Below are 27,439 nucleotides of genomic sequence, written 5' to 3'. Positions count from 1 at the left end.
CCAATGAAACAGGAACTAGTCTTACTTTGTTTTTTGCAGATGAGGAAACTGAGACTTGAGGAGGTTACCTAAATTTCCTCCACAAGCCCCAGAGAGGGGGTGATGGAGCCAAGATTCCACCCCAGGCTGTGCAACTTTGGGGTCGTCATGTATCAGCATTGTGCTTCCTCAAACCATGATGCCCACCTCATCCTGCATCCGGTGGTCAACTAAGCATCGATGGGAAGGCACAATGTGCACTGAGTGCTGCACAATGTTAGCTCCTGTTATTTAAAGATTCAACATTAACTTATTTACTCATTGAGTACTAGCTCTGAACCTGGTTCTAGTCTACAAGATACAGTTAGTTGTAACATATGGAGAAAGAGTGAGAAAAGAAGCTATTGGCTATCCCTTCAAGAAACTTACATTTGATCAAGTGTTGCGAAGAAAAATAACGTATCTCTATAGCAGGTTCCTAGCACCAGAAATCAAGGACATCCCACATGCTCACCACATGAGACTAAACGAAGCAGCTGCTTCCCTAATGACAGCTCCGGTGGAGGTCACTGACAGTGAGTGCTAGAATCAGCATTTTGAAAGCTGCACTTGATAGTAACCATGAGACCTCCTTTTCTCTCTCATCCTATGCCTCTCCAGGAAATTTCACGGCAAATATCTGAAATGAGTAAATTTTAATTCTGAAACAGTTATGCGGTATTCCCAAACTTGTAGTTTAACAGACATAGTCTAGGCACGATACCATTATAAATGATGGTTTATCTAGTATTCATCACCCGGAAATGTTACCACCAGTGGGTACTTCTGTGCTTCAATGATACAATGATAATCGACGTTCATAACGATTACCCCAAGGCAGTGCAATTTCCTAAAGCGCTTTGTGGATCATTAAAAAAAAAAGAAAGAAAGAAAAAAACAGAAAAATTTCCTCTGGCATAGTTTTGAATTATCTTTTATCATAATATGATTCTTTGAATATTAGCCACCAGCAATAAAATATGTGATGATCATTGATCACAGCACCTCAATCCCCCATTATGCCAAAACAAATAATTCTATACAGACATACGTCCAGTATCTTCTTTTCCCCAAAAAGGCTCAAGCCAATTTTACATAACTGCATGTCTGGCTATGAACAAATCTAAGGGGTCACTCCTTGCATTAGTTTCTTATTATTGTTATAACAAATTGCGACAAAATTAACTGGCTTAGAACAATAAGCCACTCACAGATTCTGGAGGGTCTCACTGGACTTAAAATCAAAGTGTCAGCAGAGCTTCATTCTTTCTTGAGGCTTTAGGGGACAATCTATTTCCTTGTCTTTCCTAGCTTCCAGAAGCTCCCTGTGGTCCTTGGCTTGTGGCCCCTTCCTCTATTTTCATACCACAGTGCAACATCTCAAATCTCTCTCTGACTGTAACTCTTGCTCTTGTCATCACATCTCCTTCCTTACTCTTACTCTTCTGCTTCCTTCTGATAAGAATATTTGTGATCACATTGGGTCCACATAGATAATCCAGAAAAATCTCCCCATCTCAAGATTGTAACTTAATCACAGCTGTAAAGTCGCTTTTGCCAAGGAAGATAACAAATTCACAAGTCTTGGAGATTAGAATGTAGATACCTGAGGTGGAGTGGGGGCATTATTCTGTCTACCACATTCCCCTTAACAATAACTCATTCATCACGATGCTCTTCTTCTCTATCTTTTCTCTTTGGCTTTGAATTTTTGGAAGCAATAGTCTCTTTCCATATATGATTGGTAGGGTGATCCTGAAACGAAAACTACCGAAGTCCATAAGATTGAAGGAAGAAAGTTCACATAGAACCTCTACTAATATTTGACCAAGGGATCAAAACCAGCAAGAAAGGGGCAAAGCTGGGAATTGTCCACTGACCATGTGTGGCCTTTATGGGCTTTTATGGGACCTTTGGGGACCTTATGTCCTAAAGATGGGAGCTGCTTAGATTTCTGTTTCTTAAACCTGACTTAAATATTAGAACAACTTGGAGTTAGAGAATAAAAGGAAGAAACAAAATGATGGAGAATATTTTCCTGGTACCAGACAGTGAAGAGCACAAGAGGTGATTAGGAAAGAGAAATGAGGAGGCAGAAAGCCATGGTGAAATAAACTTTAGATGCCATCTGACAGGCCTTTTGAATGTGCAGGTTTGGCTGCCTGCCCAGCTACATTGTGCACCCTACATCCCTCTGTGCATTGCTAGAAGAGGACAGTATCCCTTGGAAAAAAGATCCCAGTGCACCCGGAGAATAAGGGAAAGTCACGACTAAAGTTATGAGAGAGACACTAGTCAAGGGGTAGTAGAGGTTACAGCTGTGTGGACAAAATGTTCAGGCAGGAAGAAAGTTCACATAAGTCAAGCCAGATGAGGCTTCTGTTTCTCAACTGTAGACAAACATCCTCTCTGTTCACCCATTGCCCTAAACTCACGTTGGCTGCTTGCCTTTGAATTATGTTGCATATTTCTTTTTTGCCTCAATTTTGGGTGTTTCATAAGCTTTGCCATTTGCAAAATCGTTAAGGTTTAAATAGGACACCTGACAGGTCTATTCTAAGCAATGTTTGAAGGAACAAGATCCATCATTTCACTGTGTTCAAGCCCAGTTAAGACAGGGAAAAGTTCTTCTATAGCTAAAACACTGCGGTAAAGGAAAGATGAAAATGTATTATTGTTAGCTGGGTTCTTTCTTTTTTTTTTAGTTCTTCATACAGGCATGGTCGCTTGTGGACTGGTGCCTTTGCACACAGATCACCCTTTTTTCCATTAGAAATTTTAATGAAACAAAAATAGCAACCTTCTTTATTAAAATTTCAACAGGCAGGAACTGTGGGAAGGGCCTTATGAATATGTTCTCTTTAATTTCCACAACAGTAAAGTCATATTATCCCCCTATTTTGTAGGTCATTTTATGATCGAAGGAAGTCATTTCCAATGGTCACGTAGTTAGCAAATCATATCTAAAATTCAAACCCATGTTAGCTTGCTTCCTAATTTTATTCTCTTAGCAATAATCCTTTATGTTTTTCTATAAAGACCTTTGCCTTTATAGGTAAACTCGAGAACTGTGCAGTATAGAAAATTTCCTCTTCTCCTATTACTTGATAATAAAGGCAAGATCTAATTACATTTGATTTGAACATGGCAATACTCAGAGCTTCCCACACTTTGCCTTTCAAAAGCCATTTGGGTTTGTTCCATTCGAATTTCATTATTCTCTAATTGTTTTCTCTGCAAAGCAGATTGTCATGGCTTGAATAGGTAGCCCCCAAAAGATATGACCAAGTCCTAAGCCCAAAAACCAATGAGTGTGACTTATTTGGAAAAAGGATCTTTACAGGGATATTTTATTTAAGGATCTCAAGATCAGATCATACAAGATTTAGGGTGGAACCTAAATCCACGGACTGGTATCTTTATAAGAGAAAGGAAAGGGAGGTTTGAGACACCCCGACACAGAGACATGGAAGAAAAGGTCATGTGAGGACATGGGCAGAGACTGGAGCTATGCTGCTACAAGCCAAGGAGCACCAAGAGCTACCAGGAGCTGGAAGAGGCAAGGAAGGATCCTCCTCTCCAGCCTTCAGAGGGAGTGTGGCCCTGCGAACACTTTGATTCTGGACTTCTGGCCTCCAACACTCTGAGAGAATAAATGTCTGTTGTTCTAAGCCACCCTGCTTGTGATAATTTGCTGGGGCAGCCCTAGAAAACTAATACACAGATGTATTTTGACTGTGCAGATATCAAGATAGTTTGACAAATATGACTAAGGAAATCTGTGTGATTGGTGACTGCAACTGGGTGTCAGGAATGCAGTTTTGTACCTTAGTTTCTTACTGATGCAAACTGAGAAATCACAAGGTATTGGAATATTTATTTTTAAAAACTTGAAAGGTCCAATAATATCAAATTCATACAAATAGTATAAGAAAATGTGTGTGTATATATATAAATGTATATATATGATGTAGGTGCATACATATATATATAATCTTTATATCACTTGTTGCATGTTTGGTTGGTCTCTTATGAAAGGACAACAGGGAGACAAATTTACTTAGAGAACCTATTAATATCTGGCTGATTTTACTCTGTCCCTGATCAAAGCCAAGAATGCCCTTTTGGCAATGGTCTCCGGCCCAGTTCTTAATTCATAAGTGATTGCCTGTAGAGCTCTGGGCTTGAGATAGGAATGGGTTCTGGAAATTCATGGAATCACTCATGGATCATTGGCCAGTAGCTCCTATAAAAATTGTCAATTGCAAATTCTGAACACCATGGACATGCCTGGCATGGAGTAGGCACCCCATCATTAAACATAGCCGTTGAAATTAGTGAGATTGTTACTAGTGGTGGTGGTAGTAGTAGCAATAACAGTAATAGTAACAGCACATGTGGTGAGAACCGACCTGAATAATCATTTTTGTTGGTCTAAATCTCACAGAACTTTCTCACATGAGACAGAAGCCCCAAAGAAAGGGAACCAGCTCCTTATCTTGGTGTTTTGATAAATAATGAGAATCTGTTCCAACCCAGAAAGGTACCAGCTGAGATCAAAAATGGATCTTCTGGATCTAATAAGACAACCCTTAGCCTGTCTCCAAGAGAAGGCTCTAATTAGGATTGGGTCAGAAGCTGGATGCAGTGCTTACAGGCTGCCCATGGTAGCAGCCCTCTGTACTGCCTCCAGTCACCAATCACCCACCCTTACACAGCACGAGAGAATAAGTTACTGCTGCTGCCAGACACTTCCTTGGCAGAAAAACACCATGGACAAGAAATAGATCCGAGTGAAGATTCACATACATTCCTAAAGGCTTAGCAACACTGCACGCTAGCCTCAGCAGAGCCGCCGATCCACTCTGACACCCAGCAGCTGAGTCAGCCTGCTGTGGAGACCTTAGAGTGCTTACACATTCCTGGGGAATGATCTCCTCTAGCAACAATCAGTAAGAGACCTGTCAAGGGTAGAGAGTTATAGCTACTCACATATACTTAAAAAAGATTTTCCTTTCGGCCTGGCCTGGCAGTGTTACAGGAATAACTGAAGAGGACATGCTTTGGGTTTCCTACTAGTTCTTTGGCATTATGGAGAAGATACCTGGGGCTTCCTCTATTGACAGGACATTTGGACTCAGGGGAGAGAGCAAGCAATAGAGCAGTAATGCCATTCCCATTTGGTCACTGGATCATGGCTGCATATCCTGAGTTTAAGAGAGGATTTAACTCCGGGATATATCCAGTCCTAAAAAAAGACATGAGAGCACAGCCATTGCAAGTCTGTGACCCAGGAGCTCCAAGAAAGACAGATGATCCTGGTGGTCAGCATCATGAGATCAGACACTATATGCCCCAGACTACACTGTGTTTCCCCAAAATTCATATGCTGAAGCCCTAAGCCCCAGTGTGACAGTATTTGGAGATAGGGCCTTGGGAAGTAGTTAGGTTTAGATGTGGTCATAAGGGTATAGCTCTCATGGTGGGACTAGTGCCCTTATAAGAAGAAACACCAGAGAGTGTGCTTATTCTCCCGTTCTGTTCACACACAAAGAACAGGTCTGGTGAGCACACAGCTGTCTAAAACCCAGGAAGAGAGCTCTCACCAGAACCTGACCATGCTGCACCCTGACCACGGACTTCTGGCATCCAGACTTATGAGAAGATAAATCTCTGTTGTTTAAGCCCCCCAGTCTATGGCACTTTGTTATGGCAGCCCAAGCTGACTAATATATTGTAGGGACAGTTTAAAAAAATAAGTGTGTTTATAGAAGTCATTACAGGTGCAGCAAGAGTAGTTACAACAATTACTTTCTTGGAAAATAAAAGACGTCTACCTCTTCTCTCTTGAAGGAACAAGGGCAATCCACCTACCTTCCCCGAGATGGCTCCTAAAGTAAGCTGTCTAAATTGCAGAGCTACCGAAAGAACTGCTCACTTCTGTGTCCATACGAAATGACCCCAAGCTATGGGCAGCTAAGTCCTCAACACCATGTGTTCTATTTGGAATGACTTTTGTTCTAAGATGAAATTCTGGAATTTGTAATTTGTTGCAATTTGAAGCAATTTTCCCACGGCTTTATTCATTTATTGATTTTTTGGGTAGCAGGAAGTTTTTAAAATGCAAAATGTCTCCTGGATTGCCTTATGAAGACTAACTTTCAGTAACTATATTCTCGTCTGCTTTTCAAATCCCTTGTTCCCTGATCTGGATTGCTCTTTCCACAGCAAAAACAGCAGAAAGCCTTAGTGACCAGGCCAAAAAAATTAAAAAGAAAAAAAAAACTGACGTCATTCAAAGACTGACATTTCAGTTTTTATTACTAGAATACCTTGAAGAATTAGATCTGATTTGCATTGATATTTGCCAACTAAATTATTAAAGTTTTTTTTTTCTTTTTCTCTTCCCTTCCCTTCGTCAGATTTTAACACTTTAGTCAACAGCGGACTAAGTCAGAATTTAACAATCACGTGACTTCACGGAGCCTTCTGGACTTTGAGTTGTCGACCCGCTTGAGAAGAATATCTGATTTGATCCATAATGAAGGTAGGTGATGACACATAAAAGTTATGGGAGGTATTTTTTGTAAAGGAGTCTGCTTCTCCCAAATGTTTCTTAAGCAACACAGGGTAATTTCATTGGCATGTCTGTTGTGGGCAGTTCGACTTCATTTGAGTTACCTATAGAGGTTTCTCTGTTTTATTAGAATTAATTGCAGCCTCAGTGTACTGGGAGACTTGAAAAGGAACAGGCCTAGAAAAAAATGAGGATTTCAGAAATGCGTGCACGTTTTAAGCGATATGTTAGCCTCAAATATCATTAGACTGTAGATGGAAAAAGACAAAGTGGGAATTACTATGCAATTGTTACTTCTGAACCTCTTCATCTAAAGTGATGGAAACTCTAACCAGAGAAATGTGATAGAGTATGTAGATATCAAATAGTTTTAAACACATACCACACACACACACACACGTAGACACCAGGTCATCAAAATATTTCCTATTGACTTCTTCTCATACAGAACGAATCTCAAGTGTTCCTGTAGTTGTGCTTGGTAAAAATAGCGCACAATCCTAACTATCTCAAAAAGATGTGTTTTCTTTAGTACAGGATTCTCTAAGTTTATTGTGCCCCAGAATCATCTGGAGGGCTTGTTAAGCTACAAATCATGGGGCCTCATGTCTCTGATTCATGTGGGTCTAGCGTGGAGTCCCCTAATTTGCATTTCTAAGTTCCCAGGTGATCCTGATGCTGCTGGTTTGGAGACCACACTCTGAGAACCACTGCTTTAGACTATCTATAGACTCTGGTTTTATCACCTATTTTGGTCAAATGGAGTACTTCATAGTCTTACAGCTAGTCTTTTCTACTACCTAACCAAAATGACTATTGTAATTTGTCTATATTTTGCATTGCAGAATCTAAGATAATAGTAACAACAAACAGCATTTGAATAATGCTTTATCATTAATCAATCATTTTCAAATACGTTATCTCACTTGAGACAACACAGGAATGCTAGTAAGTGAGCAGGCATTATATTCATATTTTCTAGGTGGAAAGTAGAGAACTTGAAGGACTCACCAAAACCCCTAAGAAAGTAAACGGTGGAGAGCAGAGACTCGAACCCAGGCTTTCTGACTCTAAAGTCTGCATTCTTTCCACCAAGTCACTCTTCCTCTTAATCCCTTACATTTGTAAAGAGCTTTACACTTATCAAACTACTTTCATATTCATTATCTTATTTGATCCCTCAAAGCAACAGCCTGAGGCAGGCAGGGCACATATTATTGCCTACATTTTGCAGATAAAGCCATTATAAAAGATGATGAGAAAAGTGGCTACTGTCGTTCAGACAGTATTTCTTCATACACTGGGCTAAATTTTTCCTGCAATATTTAACAGCAGCATCTGATGTAGTGGATAAAGCACCGGATGCTCTCCTTTCCAAGGGATAAATAGTCAATGGCATAGTATTGTAACCCCACCCCCACTTCTACCACAGATTTTTTCCTTTTTTCTCTATTTTCTTGATAGGAATGCATTTTGAGGGAAGGTAGGTGGGGATGAAGTTTAGGATTACTAGACAGTGGGAAACTAGAGAAAGTTCTTTAATTTCTATACTTCAAACACTTAGGAAAAACGCTTTCTTGGCACACAAAGATTCTTCACCTCTAGTCCAGGCTTTTCAAAGTTTCACGTGCATACAAACAACCTGAGGATCTTGATAAAATGCAGATTCTGATTCAGTGAGTCTGCATCGGGGCCTTATATTCTGCATTTCTATAAAGCTCCAAGTTGATGCCAATTCTGTTGATCATGGTCCAACCTGGATAGGCAAGGATCAGTTCTATTTCTCAAAACCAGAGTAACTTTTATTATTCTCTGAACCATCTCTGAATATCTAGGGTAGATCAGAGAAATTAAAATAGAAAACATTGTAACCATATTTGGCGAATACTGTGCACATTGTAGGACTTACCAAAGTGTTTCTCTGGGCTAGGCTATTTATACATCCCCAATATCTTCCAACTTACTTTGATCTCAAGATCCAGAATAATGCTTAAAATGTGGCCCACGGACTGACAGTGCCAATATTACCTGGGTGCTTCTTAGAAAGGTAGAATTTCAGGCCCCATCCCAGACCCAGCGAATCCGAATTTGCATTTTAACAAGATTCTCCAGATGATCTTCCCGCACAACAAAGTGGGAGAAACACTCCTTTAGACATTTTTGCCCTCCTGTGCTTTCATAGTCATCATTCTGCTCACCTGACTGGTCATCTGACTGGTCATCTGACTCGCTGGGAGGCTTTACTCCTCAGAATCCCAGAATTCACCAAAAGAGATGATTTGTGTGGGGTGAGCCAGCTAATCTGTGTTTTTAATAACTTTGCTGATAGGTAATTCTGATGATCAGCAAGATCTGGAAATCCCATGGATCATCTAGTAGTGGAGATGAAAATTATGCAACAGGTGGCTACAGCCAAAAGAGATGGTTTATATTGAATCACAGAAGGTATTATAAAACTTACAGCTCTGCAAAGGAGGTTCCTTTTTCAGGTTGACTCAACCTGTGAACTGTCCTCTATCACCAAAACCAAGTGGGCCTGAACTTCTGCCGCCCAATCCTCGAACCCCAAGCCTCAACCCCTATTATAGCACTGGTTCGTTGGAGTGATAGTGCTGAAAGCACTGTTGCCAAACATATTAAAAAAATTCCTTCCCAGATACAGAAACCTGCAGCAGACATTTCACAGAGTATCTTATAGAAAGAAAATGTCCTATATAATTGAGATGCATATTATATAATAAAGCAAAACTACAGTTTATGAAGACTCTGTTCTTAAAGCCTAAACTGTAAGCAGGTTCTAACAGAGAGTCTGACATTTATCTGGAATAAGTAATTCATTTGTTCATTCAATAAATTTTTACTGAGCACTTACTCTGTGCTAGGCACTATAATGTGCTAGGTCCTTGCTTGCATGAGCAAGATAGACAGTACAAAAGTAAACAAATGGTTAAGACAATTACTGAATGTGGTAACCGCTGAGAAGGAGAACAATTGCTGATGATAAATGAATGATAAAGAGAATAGCAAAGGATCTGATACAAGAATGTGAAGATTTCAGAGCATTCTCTGTAGCCTAGTCGATAATATTATGAGTCAGACAGAAGTGAATCAGCACATGAGTGAAACATAAGGAAAAAGGATCTAGGTAGGACCTAGACAGAGGACTTTCCTAAAATTTCCAAAACTTCTCACAGAAAATTAATGAGGTGAATAGCCTTAGTTCTATAATTCTATTGTGTCATTTGCAATTTGTTTTCCATTCATTCATGCTTTAATTACTTATCAAATGTGTATTTGGTTTACACCATGATGTGAGTTATTTCCTAGCACTAATTTTTATAAAGCCCTTAAGTGAATAGCTCAATTAATTGATTGATGGATTGAGCACTTGTAATATGCTAAGCAATGTGCTGAGAATATACATGAGTAGGGCGTAGTTTCTGTATTTTTATAGATCTTACAATCTAGAGATTGCACATAATTATAATGCAATTTTATTAGTTCTGTGATATAGCTTCCTGGAGGAAGTATCATCTTGAAGGTCTTGAAAGAAGAAGTTATACTGGCAAAATGATGATACAGGTAGGATGAGAAATCATGGTTCAAGAAGAAAACCAGGGGGCCGGCCTGGTGGAGCAGTGGTTAAGTTTGTGTGTTCTGCTTTGGTGGTCTGGGGTTAGTCAGTTCAGATCCCGGGTGCGCGCATGGCACTGCTTGGCAAGCCATGCTGTGGTAGGTGTCCCACATAGAAAGCAGAGGAACATGGGCATGGATGTTAGCTCAGGGCCAGTCTTCCTCAGCAAAAAGAGGAGGATTTGTGGCAGATGTTAGCTCAGGGCTAATCTTCCTTCAAAAAAAAAAAAAAAAAGAAAGGAGAAAACCAGGATGTGTCAAGGCCCAAAAGCAAGTTGACAAGGCATATTCTTGACATCTAATTTTTAGTATAATCTATCTACTGCATAAATTTGAATGGTTACAGACTTAGGAATAGGAGAATAAGTTGAATGAAGGGCTTTAATGCCATGCTAAGTAGTTTGAACTTTATCCCAAAGGCATTGAAGAATTGAGAAATTAAGCAGGAAAATTAACTTGACTATTTTTTTTGTATTTAAAATAGTATTTTCGTAGTAAGGGTAAATATCTAGCAGCAAGGGATATAATTGGAAAACTGTTGAAATGCAGATGAGAGAAAATATTGGTTTACCTACATTGTGACAGTCACAATAGGGAAAGGGGAATGAATTGGTAGCTATTAAGGAAGTAGAATCAAGACAATGGGTCGAATGAATCATTGCTAGGGAAAGTGAAGAGAAAGAAGCCAGGAGCACTATGAAGTTTCTGGCTTAGACAATTTTTATCTCCAACCTGAGCATCTCTTGGAATTTGTCCTCTGGGCTCTTTGCTTCTGACCACCCTAGTTAAACGCCTTGATCCATGGGAGCTAGTGTTGCCCTCCTTATCAAGGACCTAAGTCAGACATCTTTTGGAGGGTGTTAGGATAGATCCCAGCTGACATCCATAGTCAAGATCCCAAAGTTAATTGTAGGTGGTCCACAAGATTTATATAACCTAACCTGACTTTTTCTTGTATAAGTGAGCCACATCAAAGACATTATGAGACCTATTGTCTCCTCTGCTCTAGTGGTTTGTTTGGCTCCTAAGTAAATCAACTTGCATTTATTTTAATGAATCATTATGTTAATATCTGTCATTTCAACAATTTCATGATTACTTTGATCTTTTTAATATGCTTCTCCAAAAAACTATAATTTATTGTTTTCTCTTTATTTTGTTTTTATTGAGTAGCCCCTCTGTAACTATTCAGTGGTTTCCTCCTAAACATTGCAGGTCACTTGTTGGTGTCATAGTACAATCACTGCCTAAAACACCAATTTTATAATAAAATAAGCATTGTAATTTACAACCCTAGGTTCTATGTAGTTACAGATAATAAAGTATTTGCTGTAACATTGCCAGACTGTAGAAAAACCGTCTTCTAGGAGAAGCATGGACACATGAGTAAGCCAGGCTAGAAAATCTCTCTCTAACAAGAGGTTGTCATTTCCTTTTGAGAAAGAAAAACCTCAAGTGGGTATGTTGAGATGAAATGCAACATAAGATATAACATATTAAGATTGGCCTTGATAAGAACCTTTTTAAAATTTCCCTGGTTGTTGTGTTGGAACGGACGATAAACCTGGATAAAGATGATATTGAGGTGGTTTTCAAATTATCAATCTTCCCCCAAATTATCACTATGGTAAGCTGATGTATGGATAAATAATAATTAAAATAAATAATAAACGTAAGAATATCAATAATAGCTAATGCTCTACTAAGATCTTTGCCTACATGTTCTCTATTAATTCTCATGATAACTTTGACAAAGACTCTATCTTTAGACCTGTTTTAAATATTAGAAGACATTTGGAATTATGGGAAAGAGTATTTGAAGTGGTGAGATGCTGAGAGATGTGGACTCTATGCCTGTTCTACTGGGCCATGTGCAAAGTTTGTGATTAAGCTGTTGCCCACCCCCCGACCCCACTCAAGCTTCCAAAATGTTCTGGAGCACTTAAGACTAAGCTAGTCCCCCAAGGACACATCTAGGGTGATTCATTTCTCTTCAGAAAGAGTATTCTGGGGATCTGATGACAGATCTGGGTAGGGTAACAGTAGAGTACTGAGATGGTGGTTGGACATTTGTCCAACACTCACGAGAATGGCCAGCACAACTGGTTGTGGAGATCCTCCCATGGCTTAAAGGTTGACAGTGGCAGCTATTGTGAGTCTCTCCAAGATTTTTAAGGTTTGGAGGCTAGTAGTCTTCATTTTCTAAATTATCCGTTTGTTTTAATAATAAGGTTACTGAAAAAGAGTTCATCTTTACTAGATTAAGCTATTATGGAATCATCTGTTTGTGGAAAGAATATGTTTCTGATCCAAATTTAAGATATTCACACACACAGAGATAACAGTCTATATACTTGCTTCAATGGGAAAATATATATACTGGTATATGCTACATTGTATATTTAAATCCAATATGCAAGTAAGGTACTGAAAAGAAAGCATAGCAAAATTTTTCTGCTCTTTGAAAAGGGAAAACAAGAATATTAAAAAGTAAAAAAGAAATAACGTGTGCGAAAAAAAGATTTAAAAATTTTAAAAAGTAGCATAACTAAACACTAACATAGTTTCATATATAGATGCTCGCCTGAATTCTTAAATGCATTATTACATACGCTTTTTCTCTGCCTAGGATACTCTTCCCTCCCTTATTTTCTTGGCCAAGTCCTAGTCATCCTTGAGGTATCAGCATAAATTCCCCTCAGGGGAGCTTTGCTGGCCTTGCAGATTTTGCTATATGGCCCTGTTTTATGGTCTTATTGAATGCTATAATTTTCCTTTATACTATACAAATCTAATTAAGTGGTTATTCATGCAATTATTAGTTTAATGCTCTGCTTTCTTGTTGAACTATAAGCTCCATTTGTGCAGGGACCATGTCTGTCTCCCTCTTTACTTTGTCCTTTTACAGAGTGGGCATTCTATAAACATCTCGTGTCAAAATAACAAATCGTGAGATACAGATCAAGATTAATCTGAATATAATTTGTATTGGTGGAAGACAATTTTAAAACCAATACACAAGTAAGACAATAAAAAGAAAACATAAGGTTTTTCTTTATTTTCTGCTCTCTGTAAGGGGAAGGTGAGATATTAAAAAATAAAAATGCAAGGAATAAATGACAGCAATCAGTAGAACAGGTTGAACCATTAATCTCATTTAAATTGTCACTATGTAGTCAAAACCCTTTACCTGCAAAGTGCACAGGTTTAGTTCTCCCACATACATATACTACCAAGATTGACTCACGGAACTTTCTGGAAAGTACATACAAGAAAACACAGAGAAAGAAGTTCCTGAAACTTAAACTGTAGATCATATGTTCTCTGTGTGAAATGTGATGTCATACTAATTCTTAAATGCTAACTAAAAAGAGATGATGATAGTTACTTGCAACATGTACTTCTGGAATTCAACTTAAAGAAATGAGTTTAGTTTAACATTATATATTTCCTCCAAACCATGAGGGCAGAGTCTAGGCTCAACATATTAATAATTGGTTGAGTTATAAAATTAGAAGTAAGACAGATGGAGCTATAGCATTAACGGAGTTCAAGAGTACTATCTGGGGGGCCGGCTCCATGGCTGACTGGTTGAGTTCTCGCACTCCGCTTCAGCAGCCCAGGGTTTCGCAGCTTTGGGTCCTGGGCGTGGACATGGCACCACTCATTGGGCCATGCTGATGCGGCGTGCCACATAGCACAACCAGAAGGACCTCCAACTAGAATATACAATAATGTACTGGGGGACTTTGGGGAGAAGAAGAAGAAAAAAAAGAAGATTGGCAACAGATGTTAGCTTAGGTGCCAATCTTAAAAAAAAAAAAGGAGTACCATCTGGCAAGGGTTCAAACTTGGAATGAATTGAAAGGGAATTTCAAATACAGTGATTAAAACCCAACATCCAATGAGAAATGGGATTTCAGACCCTCTGGAATCCTCTTAGCTCCTCCCAGCGCAATGTTTTTCCACTCACCTGATAAAAATACAAAATATTTCTTAAGTGAGATTTCTATACTCTGTGTTGATGTGAAATCCGGCCTCTGGCTTAGACAAGAGAATTGTGCAGCACCTCCTATGTCATTCTCAGCCCAAAGGGCTAAATCATCCATGTGCCTTCTTTTTTCAGGTATAGAAAGCTACAGAGGTTGTAAAAACGTTTGTAGAAATGGAATGCATAGAAACTCTTTCTGTAACCCTGAGCAATCCTGACACCACATGAGGCATACTTGAGAAAGAGACTTCCTCTAGAATATGCAAAGAAAGATTTAGAAGCAAAGTAAAATGAAGATGGGAGCAGCGCTGCTCACAGAAGGGAGATCAAACACTCCATAGAAAATACATGTTACGGTGCAATTGCCCTCTGGGAGTTACAGGATTATGAAAGTCTAACTTAATTAAGGCAGAAAATAGGTCACATTTAACAACCACATAAGTGACGCATCATTTTGACTATATAGAATAACTGAAGAAGAGAGAAAAATTAAGAAATCAGAAATCAAACAACTGCAACCACGGAATGCACCAGTCGCTTCTCTTCCATCTATGTCAGCTATATATTTTGATTTTGTACATATGAAAGATTCATCATTCTTCTAACTTCCCTCTTTAAAAACACTTGTAGTATACTTGAAAAAGAAATTTCAGGTGTCAAAAGAAAGAGAAACAAAATGGCCCAACAATAACAAAAAAAGATAGATTTGAATTAAGAGGTAAAAAATATTCTTCTCCTCATAAAACATACCTTGCACCCTCTTTCCGTCCTCCTCCTCGTGTCATCAAATGACAAATAGTCAGGTACCTGTGAACCTTACGTGGAATCTTCCCCCTTTCAGGGCTCGATGTCCCCATGGGGTCGAGCTAATTACAGGTACATTTCCTCTGCAAGGCAGTCACACTCTGTATCATTGAAACCACAATTAATAATTGAACAAAGCTAGCTGGATTTTTTTGCTCACACGGCCATGAGTTGCAGGTAGCTTTGCTGTCACACAGGGAGCAGAGCCTCTTCTTTGGGTATCTCCAAGAAAGGCTTTGCTTTAGAGGTTGAAAAGAATCACCCCCTGTTTCCAAATTTTGAAAAGAAGGGAGAAAACCCACAAAAACCACACACACACACACAAAAATCCTACTTGCCTTTGTAGAACAGTAAAGGAAAATTTTCTCTCCTGTCACCAGGAATATGATGATGATCAGGTGGTTATTTAGGTCAGATGTGAAAGAGATGAAAGAGCAGACTTGGGAATTAATATCTGTTGTAAGGGAGAATTGGAGCCTGCCCTTGAGTCTGGGAATGCAGCAGGGAGTTAGTTTTGCATGTGCCAGAATAGAATTTGACCCACAGAGAGAGCCTAGCTAGAGGATTATGGAAGAATAAAGTTCTTTCCCTTGAGATGCCTTTAGGAACTTAATGGAGAATATCCCCAATGCTCCGTGAAGTCATAGATGAGAGCAGAAAATCCCTGTCCTGTGCCCCAAGCCACAGTCTGGAGCATGGGTCTGCAAACTATTTTGTAAAGGGCCAGACAGAAAATATTTCAGGCTTTGAAGGCTAAGCCATATTTGTCGCCACTACTTAACTCTGCTGTTTTGGAACAAAAGCAGCCATAGATAATATGTAAACAAATGAGCATGGCTGGGTTTTGAGAAAACTTTATTTATGGGCACTGAAATTTGAATATCATATATTTTTTGCATGTCCAAAAGTAGAATTCTTCTTTTTATTTTTTCCAACCATTTAAAACCATTCTTAGCTTGCAGGCAGTACAAAAGTGGGGCAGGCTGAATTTGGCCGAGGGACTGTAGCTTGCCGACCCCTGGCCTGACTATTGGGAATCCCTGTGAGTACACTTATTTTTCCAGTTGATTTTGAAGTCTCTAAGGTTCTCTGAGTGTATGTAAATGTTACCTTTACTCTGGAAGATCTGGCTTGCCCTCTGGTCTTTTATTGACTTGAAACATCATGGGTAACCAGGTTATTCAAGGTTCAAGTCATATGAACATTGTCATTAAAAAGTTTACTAGAGTTAGCCATGAAAATCTTAACTCCTAGACCAAGCCTGGAAAGACTTTGAAACCCTGGTTCTATCTCATTATTTTCCTGAACGCTATGGGTAAAAAAGAATATGTCTTTGGGTTCAGCTCACCAATACTATTTTTCCCTGAAAAAAAACTATTACTAGTCAATAGTGTACCAAAGGAAATAAAGACTTTTTATTAATAGGGTTCATTCCTTGATTAGAACTTGAATATAATCTATCTTCCTTTTTTCTTTCTTTTATCTACCACTTCTTCCACAAAAAATTGAGATTATAAGTAATATATTTATATAGATATTTAAATTAATTAGAAAAGGTGAGATATAAAAATAATGGCAAGGAAGCAAGATGAAAGCAACAATTTGGTCTGTTTATGGATTTGATGTCAGAAAATCCCACATAGTTTAAAATCTATTTATTAACCTACAACTTATATATGATTTCTTATATTCTTTTACAGATTGGGCCATAAATTTGGCTCTAAGTTTGGTAATAGTCAATACAATCAAGGACTCATGATCGTTTATAAAAATTCACTGAGCTCATTCATAAAAACTAACCATCGATTGGAAAAAGGAGAATAGAAATATTGAAAATAAAGAGGAATTTCCTCAGAGGGTCCTTTCAAAAGGAAACTTGCAATAAAATTAACAATCTCTCAAAAACAACACTATAGAAAATGCAATGATTTTAGAGGATATCTTCTTTTACATCTTTAAATATGGGTCAAAACTTTTATACCAAATTGTCATTCAGTAAAAGGAATTCCGCATGGGATGGGGGTAGGTGAGGTGGGATTGGGAGATAATATAATTCCATCCAAATAGAATGTGGTCTTCAGGTTTAATTTAATCCATAGGAAAGGTATGTGATATCCAGAGGTTCACACTGCAGATAATGCTCCATATGCATTTTTTTTCCATATGAGGTATAAAATGGGTCCGAGAGGAAGTGAGCTTGAGGGTGATTTCCCAAACAAGTACCTCATTTACTGCTTCTATATATTATCAATAAATGACAAGTCACATGCATTAACAATAAGGATGAGTTTTGAGTGACACTCTCTTAAGAAAATAGAAGCTTCTAATAAGAACAGCTGCCTATATAAGGAACCATCCATAAGTTGGTCCAAACTTCACGTGAGAAATTAATTTGAGGGCTAACACAAAATGGAGGCCCATATTCTCAGTCTACAAAATACAGTTTTTTAAAGACGCTATAACCAAGCACCACCCTGGCCTTTTAGAAATATCTCAGGATAGCTCCTATTGCATATTTAGCTTTGCACAACAGCTTTTCTTGGTCGTCATTCCAAAATGAATACGTTGTATGTTAAATTTCTAGATGCTTATAGGAGGAAACTTTAAGAGAATTCAGATATAACTCAGTTAAACATTGGGGGATATCTACCAAAATACATGACATTTTATAAGAATAATTGATCCACAGCTCATCTCTCCAGAAAAATTAAATAGCAGGCTATGGTTTTGCATACAAGAAAATGTAATCTTTAGAGCAAGGGCGTATGCATGCAGTTAATCCTAAATAATTTGGTAAAATGTTTAAATGGAGCTCAAAAAGCAGCAGGGCCTCAGAACCCAGTTATGGTGGTGGTGGTGGGAAGGTGGAAGAGAGGATGCAGAAGACATTCCTGGGAAATGATTTTCTGACTTTTACTGAATTAGCATCAATAGCTGGGGATCCATAATGAGCTCACACAGCTTAGTCCATGCCTGATGCCCCTCCTCAGAGCCAGATGCTGAGGACAGGGCATTAGAAATCACAAACGATTTTGTATTATTCCTGAAAGATTTCTTCACCAAGTGTTACATATTAGAAAACAATAGTTAAAAGCAAGACAAAACAAAAAAATACAAAGAACTATGTAAATTTAATCCATACAAAACATTGCCCCAAGACACTCAACCACCAAACTGGCATACATTTCAGACAGAATAAGTTATTCACTGCATTTAATGCTTCTATATTTGTCACCTTGGGAGAGTATTTATTGAAAATGAAATAAGAGCTATCTATCTATGTCTTTCTCTAATATAATACTATGTTTGTAGACTTTATAGATGAACATATTAGCAAAGACCAGGGAGGACCCTAAATAAGTCTTATGTCACAATTCTATTAGTGTTTTAATAACAAGATACATGCATGCCTTTCGGATCCAGTGGAATCTCAGAAGCATGAGGATATTTTAAATAGTGTGTGGTATCCTGGAGACTGGAGGGTTACTTACCAGTTGGTGTAAGGTGTCTCCAGGTAATAACAGGTTCAGGACGGCCATTGGCCATGCAGACCAAGGTCACATTGCTGCCCTCATTCACAGTGACATCTGAGGAGATGTTGGAGATCTTTGGTGGAACTATAAAGACAAAACCAAACAGAATATGTAACCATGTCAGTAAAAGCAAGTTTGGAGCACTGGTCCACACAACTGAAGTGGCAGATTTGACCTAAGTGCTTTTACGACTTGAATCATTTGAATTTTTGTGTTAAGAAGTCAGGGTGCTTTAGGACTCCTTAGAGACTTAGTGAGCAGATGAAAAGCACGGGTCTTACTAAAAGGTGAGGATCTCCCCACTACAGCCAAGTGCTATAGGAAGTACACAGAGTAATATAATGAAAATGTCCTAACTCTTTTCTGATTAGAATGGACCTTATTTGGATATTAGAGAGCATGCACATTTATACATATTAAGAATAAATTTTCTTATCACTAAATGTTACCTACATTTATTTTCTATGTATACAAAATGCATATAGCCCAATCTTTCCTCCAAATGTTAGGAAAAGAAAAACAGTGTTATTTAGTATAAGATTGCACAGTAGTGTTAAGGTGTCGTATTATCTGGTTACTTATAATCTAGCCACATAAAGAAACCATTGGTTGGCCTCAATCACCTTGGTGTGTGACAGGGTGGATGATGTACCTTAGAGCTTAAAATTGAATTAATAATGCCTGTGTCATAGACAGATAGACATTAGAAAAATACTACTATTACTTCAAATACTATCATCATCACTACTACTAAAAAGTTAATAATAGCTAACTTTATTTACTATACATAAGACCCTAAGTAGAGGGTATTATTTACAAGTATTATCTCAATAACTCCTTATAATAAGGAAATAATATCCTATGAAGATTTTATTTACCGTTGGGGGACTGACACATAGAGGGGGCCAGGTGAGAGGCAGAAAGCAGATTTGAATCTAGGCAGACTCCAGGGCCGCCCACGCTCTTAAGCACTACTTGAATGAAACTTCGTCTTCATAATCCAGGCTACCAGATGGCCAAAAATGATGGAAATTACTTTTTGGTGATGTGAGAAATGAGTCCCCAAGGGCTAGCTATACTGCCGCCTGACTTCCTTCATTAGTGTTCAGGGCGGCAACATCAGATCTCATATTGGTAGGCTTCAGTGGGAAGTGAATTACTCACAGATTTCATCACAGAGGTTATACACTGATTACAAATAGCAGAGTTTATGGTTCGACTGTGATTTTCCTTTTTTTACTCGTAGGAGCTTATGCTCTCCCTGAGAAAGTATGCGTCAGGGAGAGGAAGGAGGACCAGAGAGCATGAAGGACTTCAATAAGAAACGAATCTTATTTTTCCTCACTCTTCCTGCCCTTTAGGAACTCTATGTAGTGATGAATAAAACAGAAACATTTTCTGCTTGTAGAAGCAGCTGCCTGAGCACCATGTGATCCCTGGAGGTCCCTGTTAGAAGACATTGATGGTACTTGGGCAACTCACCAGAGCAAAGAGTCACAAAGGTAAGTGGGATGAGGATTCCTGTGACCTTAACATTCCTCTCACAATGACACCTTATGTGGCCGCTGGGTAGGAACCAGGGATTCCAAATCAAACCCAACAGCAAAAATGGAATGTAGTTGATTCCCATTGTTTAGCAACTTCTATTTATAGATTTTCTATTTCTCCTTTCAGCCATTGGGGTTAAGGGTCATCTTCTCATATTCATAGATTGATATGTAATATATTGTCCTAGGCTGTTACAATGAGGACCTGAAAAGTTACGCCTATATTATAGGGAAGAACATGAGGCACAGATAGGAAAAATGGCTTGTCAAGGGTGATCCCATTAAGAAATATGGCTAGGCTTAGCACTCAGAGCCCCTGATTGTCCTATTGTTCTATTGTTTAATATTCACATTTTCTAATACCCAGCTGAGTAAACTAAGGTCCTGAACATCTCCAAAAAACTAATAAAATATAAACCCATGAACAAAATTTAAACATCCTAGATGCCTTCCTCAACAATCTAAAATTTGTAACAGGAGGCTATATGTTAATTATAAGAACTCACATTACTCAAGTTGTGGTTAGTTCTGAATTGCAAGAAAGGACATGGCATAGAGAGAAGAAATACAGATGTGTTCTGATAAAAAAAAAAAAGTAGAGAAGGACAGACTCCATATCCCTAATATAAGAGCATGCAAACTGACAAAACAGAAAAAATCTCCAATGATCAAGGCCCCAAAGAGTTATTACCTAGGATAACATTTACTCATATGACCTCTCTTTTATAAGAGGCATATATACTAAGGACTTTGCTTTTACATGGCATGCAAGTTGAGTCGCTTACTCAATGTTACACAGACAGGTGGTGATAAAATTAGGAACAGAATCTAGAATAATTGACTGCAGGGCTGTTTTTCGGCCACCAAACCGTATTGTTTCTCTTAATGAAGGACAATATACTCAGGTCCTGGATCTCAGATGCTGGAGATGCAGAAAGTGTTTGTGTTGAACAGTTAGAAATGAAGTCGTTTTGACATTGTATCCCACCTTCCTCAGGGTCACTACCAGTGAGTTTCACTCCATCAGTTATCTTCCTACTTTACTGTACTTTGTACCAGCTTCTTCCCATAAGCATTTACATATGATGTAGTTGTTTTGCTCTAGAAAGAAATCCTTCACCAAATGTTACCCTCCTACTAACTTTCAACCTCTCCCTCTCCAAATTTCCTCAAGGAACTTTTCTATATCACATCTTCATTTCCCATTCACACTTCAACCTTCAGCGCAACCTAAATTCTCTCATTAACCTCCAAAGAAACTACTCTCAGAAAGCTTACCAATTTCTTTGAACCATGTTTCTAGATCCAAAGAACAATTTTTGTTATTATTGTATTTTTCTCTGAAGTATTTGACTTTGCTTTGAGGTTATTTGACCATAATCTCCTTCTTCCAGTCCTTTCTCTTCTTGGTTTCTAGGTCACCAAACTCAACTGTTTTTCCCCTTAGCCCCCTGGCCACCCTTCACAGTTTAACTTTTGGGCTTATTTTGTCCTTTTCCTTGAACATCTGTGTTCCTGAGAGGTTGATCACTGTCCTCTTTCTTCACACCATTCACTATGAGTGATCTCATCTACTCTCGAGCTTCAGAAGCTGAGGCCATGCTTGACATTCTAAAATAAGTACTGGTAGCCCAGATTTTTCTCATGACCTTTATACCTCCATTTCCAATAGACTATTCTACCTCTCCGTCAAATGCCTCAGATACCCAAGATTCCAAATAGTCAGAACTGAGGTCATCATCGCCCTTCCCACAGAACACTTGTAGTCTTGTGCATTACATTAGTGAATACTGTCATCATACAGACGGTTGCACAAGCAAAACAAGAAAGTTATCTGCCTTGACTGCTCTCTTTCCTTTATTGCCACCATATAAAATGGACCCTCAAGTTCTATGACTTGCATCTTTATTTATAACTCTCACATTCATTCTTTATACTCAATCCAGATTCCCACCAGCCATCAACATTTCTTTTTTTGCCTGAATTACTGCAAGAACATTACAACTAGTTTCTTTGCCTTTAGCTTTCCTCTCCTTAAGCTCACTGTCATTCATTCACCACACTACAATCAGAATTTTTTTCCTAAATTGCAAATGCGAGTATAGTAACCCCTGATTAATCTCATTGCCTTCAAGATAAAATCCAAACTTCTTAATATGACTTAACAGGCCACTTGATGATTGGCCCCTGGTTATCTCTCTAGCCTTATTTCCTATTCCCTTTTTAACATATCATCCAGTCAGATCAAACAACTGTGGGTTCCTGGAATATACCATCTTCATTTACTCCCAGGCATTTAACATTCTATTTTTTTCTACATGAAATATTCTTCTGTCAACTCTTCATGTGGTTGGCCCCTTTTCCCCTCAAGTTTCAGCTTGCCAGCTTGCTTTCTCACTTTTTCCAGGAAGACTGTCCCATCATTCCTTACCCCACTGCACCCCTGGCCCCATATTGGGTGAAGCATCCGTCCTGGGTGTCTGTGCCACACTGTGCCCTGTGTTTCTCTACCACAGCCCTGAATCGTAATTGCTGGATTACTACTTGTGTCTGTCACTAAACTGAAAGAGCCAGACAGGAGGGCCTTTGTTTTCTTGACCAATGAATCTTACAGAGCAGGTACTTGGAATATGGTAGGTGCTCCCAGAGTGTCTGAAAAAAGAAATTAATGAGATTTTCCCTCCAACCCTTTTCTGAGTTCAAGGATGTCATCTCATTGAATTTTTGTTAGAGAGGAGTAAGCTTTTATTTTGAACCAGTAAAACACATATTTTATCAATATTTCTTGAGCTACTCCTCTAGTCATCTATTTCACTAACAACTTCTTTGACTCTTAATGAGAAAAACTAACCATGGAGAAGAGAAATTTTTGTATGTTTTAGGAGCAGAGGAAGCAAGATAAATTTGGTGTCCAATTTTCTCAATTATAGATTTTCAGGTTTTAACTTTTTAAATTTTCTACGCGGAGTCATTCATACATATTTTTTATGTGTGTATATAAATATCACTGTATGTGACATTTTTAGTTCAATGGTTTAACAGTTCTTTCCTACTTTCTTGTAGCAATTCATGTCGTCTACATTTACACCATCACTGATAACATATCATTAAAGTAGCAATTCAAAGTTGTTATTCTGTTATCTTGTAAAATCTTTATAAAGATTCTAGGAGGTAAAAAGTATTCTTATTACTACTGTCATTTTACAGACATAAAGATACAGGACAAAAATGGGTAAAAAAATCACATAGCTAAGGGATTATAGAGCTAGGACCAACACCTAAGTTTTATAGGTTTCCCAAACTCAACCCTTCCTCTACATCACATTCACTTTTGCAAAAGTGATTACAAATAGTGTATTTTTCTCTATCTTAATTCTAAGTAAGGATGACTACTTAGGAAATACTGTTTAACATGATCATCTTATTTGCATCTGCAAACATAAGTTGTTTATTTATCTAAATCATTGTAATATTGATTTATGCTCAATTCTTGGGTCATCACAGTACTCTGGGTAGTTTGTTTTTTTTTCTTTCTGATATATTCCCTAATAATTTTTATTCACAAGATATTAGTTTGATTTGTTATATTTTCCTAAATGTAATGCCATGAACTATTTATTTGATGTTTTCCATCTATCCAGTTTCAGTTTGTCTCCAATTTGTCTGGATTATTTTGTTTTTCTTACCTATTAATGAGAGCTCCTCATATCTTAAGAAATTGACCTTTTGTTGCCATGTCATTTGCAATTTCCCCAATTTCTTTTATTTGTTTATTTATTTTTTGAGGAAGATTAGCCCTGAGCTAACATCTGCTGCCAATCCTCCTCTTTTTGCTGAGGAAGACTGGCCCTGAGCTAACATTCGTGGCCATCTTCCTCTGCTTTCTATGTGGGATGCCTACCAGAGCATGGCTTGCCAAGCAGTGCCATGTCCACACCTGGGATCCCAACCAGAGAACCCCAGGCTGCCAAAGCGGAACATTCGAACTTAACCACTGCACCACTGGGCCGGCCCCTCCCCAATTTATTTCTAACTTCTTACTTTTATGATCATTTTTGCTTTGCAGAAGTCTGAATTTCTTTGTTGATCTTTCTTTTGTGATTTCTTTTATTGCTTCTGTGCATATTAGGTCCTTTCCTAATATAAAATCAGTTAAATGTTTATTTCTGTTTCTTCTTTAAATGATTTATTTCATTTTTTTTTCCATTGAACTCTTTAAATCATCTGGAATTTATTTAGGGTGTCAGGTATAACCAGGTTTTTTTCCCAAAATTTTTTAGTCAATAGCCCCAATACTTTTTGTTAAATAGTATAAAATGTATATACCATTTTGGTTTTCAGAATTACTCTATAACAGTGCTGCCAATTTGACTAGAACAGTATTTCTGGGAAATGTGTAAAAATAGACCTTACTTACCATACTAAGTAATTTTATCAAAATATTTAAAAATCTAAGTCACTAATCTTTTGGATACCACACAATTATTATGTGTTGCCAGTTCCAAAATGAATTGTTTATTAGATGAACACTTCCTAAAATGGTGAGTGAAAAACATAATTTAGATGCCTTTCTTTCAGGACACTGACAAAATTCATTATTCAAAGGACTCCTCAGGGTTTCCATTGTAAAAAATAATTGTAAAAAGAATAAGCCACATCTCATAGTTCTAATTTTAAAATCTGAATTATTAAATAGGCAATATTCTTTCATTGAAATACACATAAGTTCTGCGTTAAAGCAATGTACATTTTTTCTATTCATTACAAATATAATGGCAGTTTCTAAAATAATGCTAGCATCTAGGTGCACCTGGATACAAGGATTCCTTCAGTTGTGCAATGAACTAGCATTACATAGGATTATGACACAGTCAGTCTGGCTCTGCCACTCATCGTTTTATTGTCCCTCCTCACTCTTCTTGTAATTCCTTTACCCACTGTCTCTACCAGATCTCCAAGGTCTGCCCTGGCTTTTGTGGATCTAGAGCTGCCTGTACATGTTTGTACAGTTCTCTAGGTTCCAACGCATTCTTTTTTCTCTTTTGTATAAGACTAATATCTCTTATGTATGACCAAAAGTGGAAATGTAGGCAAAGTCAGGGACATAAGCGGAGTGGACATCTATTGTTTTACCTGCCCAAATCCATGCTTTCTTCTTCTGGTAAGACACCTTGGTTTTCCTTTGGGGAAACAACTTCTCACCCCACTGCCACTGTTTGTGGGGCCTGTCAATCAAGTGACCCATTCCTCGTTGGCCAAGGAGTAGACATATAACCTAAGCTGAGCCATTCAGATTCTCCCTTCCTGGAACTTGGTTTTTATAAGGAATGACTCAAGAGAGGTTGGAACTGATTCAACCGGTGGGAGACTGTTAATGGCCCCGATTCTCCACTCCTCACTGTATCCACGTCCTTTGCCCTCCTTCAGTGGGGGACACGCTTTTCCATCCCAGGACCATGTTACTTGTTTTGGCCAAGGATATCAGCATGGGGAATACAAGCAGAGTCTTGAAAAGTGTTGGCATAATTGGACTCACTTGGTCTTGTGCCTCTGCCACCACCATGAGAAGAACACGCCCAGGTCCAGCTAAGCCTGATGGTCCCAGGAAAAGGAGGATGGGAGATAGCAAATAAAACAGTGTACCCAGTAAAGTGTGAAATTCAGACAAACAACAAACACATTTTTTGGTATAAGTTCCAAATATTATATGAGACAAATTTATACTAAAAATTATTTATCTGAAATTCAAATTTAACTGGCATCCTATACTTTTATTTCATAAATCTGACAACCCCAGGAACAGAGTCATCTGTAGCGAAGCCCAGCCTAGATCTGCTGACTTGTACACTTGCAAGAAATAAAGAATAACAGTTGTTTTATGCCCCTGAATTTTGAAGCAGTTTGTTCAGCAGCAATAGTTAGCTAATAGATATCATGAAAGCGCAACCACCTGAAAGGACTTTTATTTTTCACTATTGCCGGCAACTTGCATTCCTAGAGATGCATGACTTCCATGCTTCCCAAGGCAAAATTTTTCTGCTTTTCCTTTGATTCTGTGAGTTATTCCGTATTCTTCCAAGGACTCATCACTTTTTTACATTAAATTAGCCAGGCAATTTCTGTTGCTTAAATCAAAGAATTTCTAATTGTTGCAAATTGAGAAGTAGTCATATTAAGGGAAAAATCTATGACAGGCCTCTCCTTCACATTTTTCCCTTTATATGTCATCTCTGCCTATGTACACATTGGGTTTCCACAAAACAAACTTAGTTGTATGTTTAGCATTGGTTCTCATCTGTCAGTACACATTGCTTTAAAAATAATCCCAGGTTTGTAAGACCAACTGATTCTGGCTGTGGATATCTTAATGCCTTTATTCGTGGTTCCTAACTGATCAGCCTACAGAAGGAAAATAATTAGTTCCAGAGTAGGGAAGAAAAGTGGTCAGTTGGCTCATTTCCCTAACCTCAAATAATTAGCAGTTATTATTTGTGTTCAATTCAAAATGCCATTCCTAATGGTACAAATTAGCAACAAATTGGTCTCATTAGTTATTATTCATTCGAAGTTGGGGCAACGTGTATGTATTACTGTATGTGTAGTGGTAAGGTGGTGTTAAAAACACACTATCAACTTCCTACTTTCTAATCTTCCTTTGGTACCACTAGAGAAGCTTAAGCCCTATCTTTTGCATATGAGGCAGACTATGGAACAGTATGGCATGTCTGCAGTTTTCAAAAATCTACAGGATGTTTTTTGAGCAGCTCTTGGCTTTAATAAGCATGATCTAAGAATTCAACAATAAGAATAAAAATATACAGTATAACACATAAATGCCATCTTGTGAAACATCAAACATCCATCTAGCCTGGCATTTTGCTTCTGAAAATGCCACTGAAGCATGTTTTGCTGCATGGTGTGGTAGTTTCCAGGATGGATGACAGGACTGGAAATGTAGCGCAGTGAACTAGATTGAAAGCCAGGGGACTTTGAGCCTCTCCTGCCACTAGCTCACAAGGCAACCACACATTCTCTGATATTTGCTTTTGAATCCCCATCATCAGGCACATTGTAGGTGCTTAAAAAATTTTGAATGAACAAATTAATAGCAAATTATTTAAATCTCTCTGAGTCTTAGCTTCCTCATCCGGTAACTGGAAGTAATACGCAAGGTGATATTAGGGAATATTACAGGATTGCTATTAGGGTCAAATAAAAAAATGCATGTGCACTTACCCTGTAAATGGGAAGAGGTCTATAAGTGTAGCTATTATTTATTACATGCTAAAACTAGCTAATACAGCAGTTTTGGCTTAACTCCTCCTAAGATAATGTG

At 38.2% G+C, this 27,439-nt stretch overlaps 1 protein-coding gene across 3 annotated transcripts in view; it reads right to left on the bottom strand.

Moving 5' to 3' along the window:
• Positions 1–27,439, bottom strand: part of LSAMP (limbic system associated membrane protein) — a 600,383-nt gene that overhangs the window by 191,685 nt on the left and 381,259 nt on the right. For all 3 annotated transcript variants that reach the window (XM_070582659.1, XM_070582658.1, XM_070582660.1), the window contains exon 3: positions 18,515–18,640. In XM_070582659.1, coding sequence (XP_070438760.1) covers positions 18,515–18,640 — 126 coding nt within the window. The remainder of the gene's footprint in view (positions 1–18,514; positions 18,641–27,439) is intronic.

Source organism: Equus przewalskii, chromosome 18 (assembly GCF_037783145.1).
Source record: "Equus przewalskii isolate Varuska chromosome 18, EquPr2, whole genome shotgun sequence".
Classification (NCBI taxonomy): Eukaryota; Metazoa; Chordata; class Mammalia; order Perissodactyla; family Equidae; genus Equus; species Equus przewalskii.
This window is presented reverse-complemented; position numbering and strand designations above follow the sequence as displayed.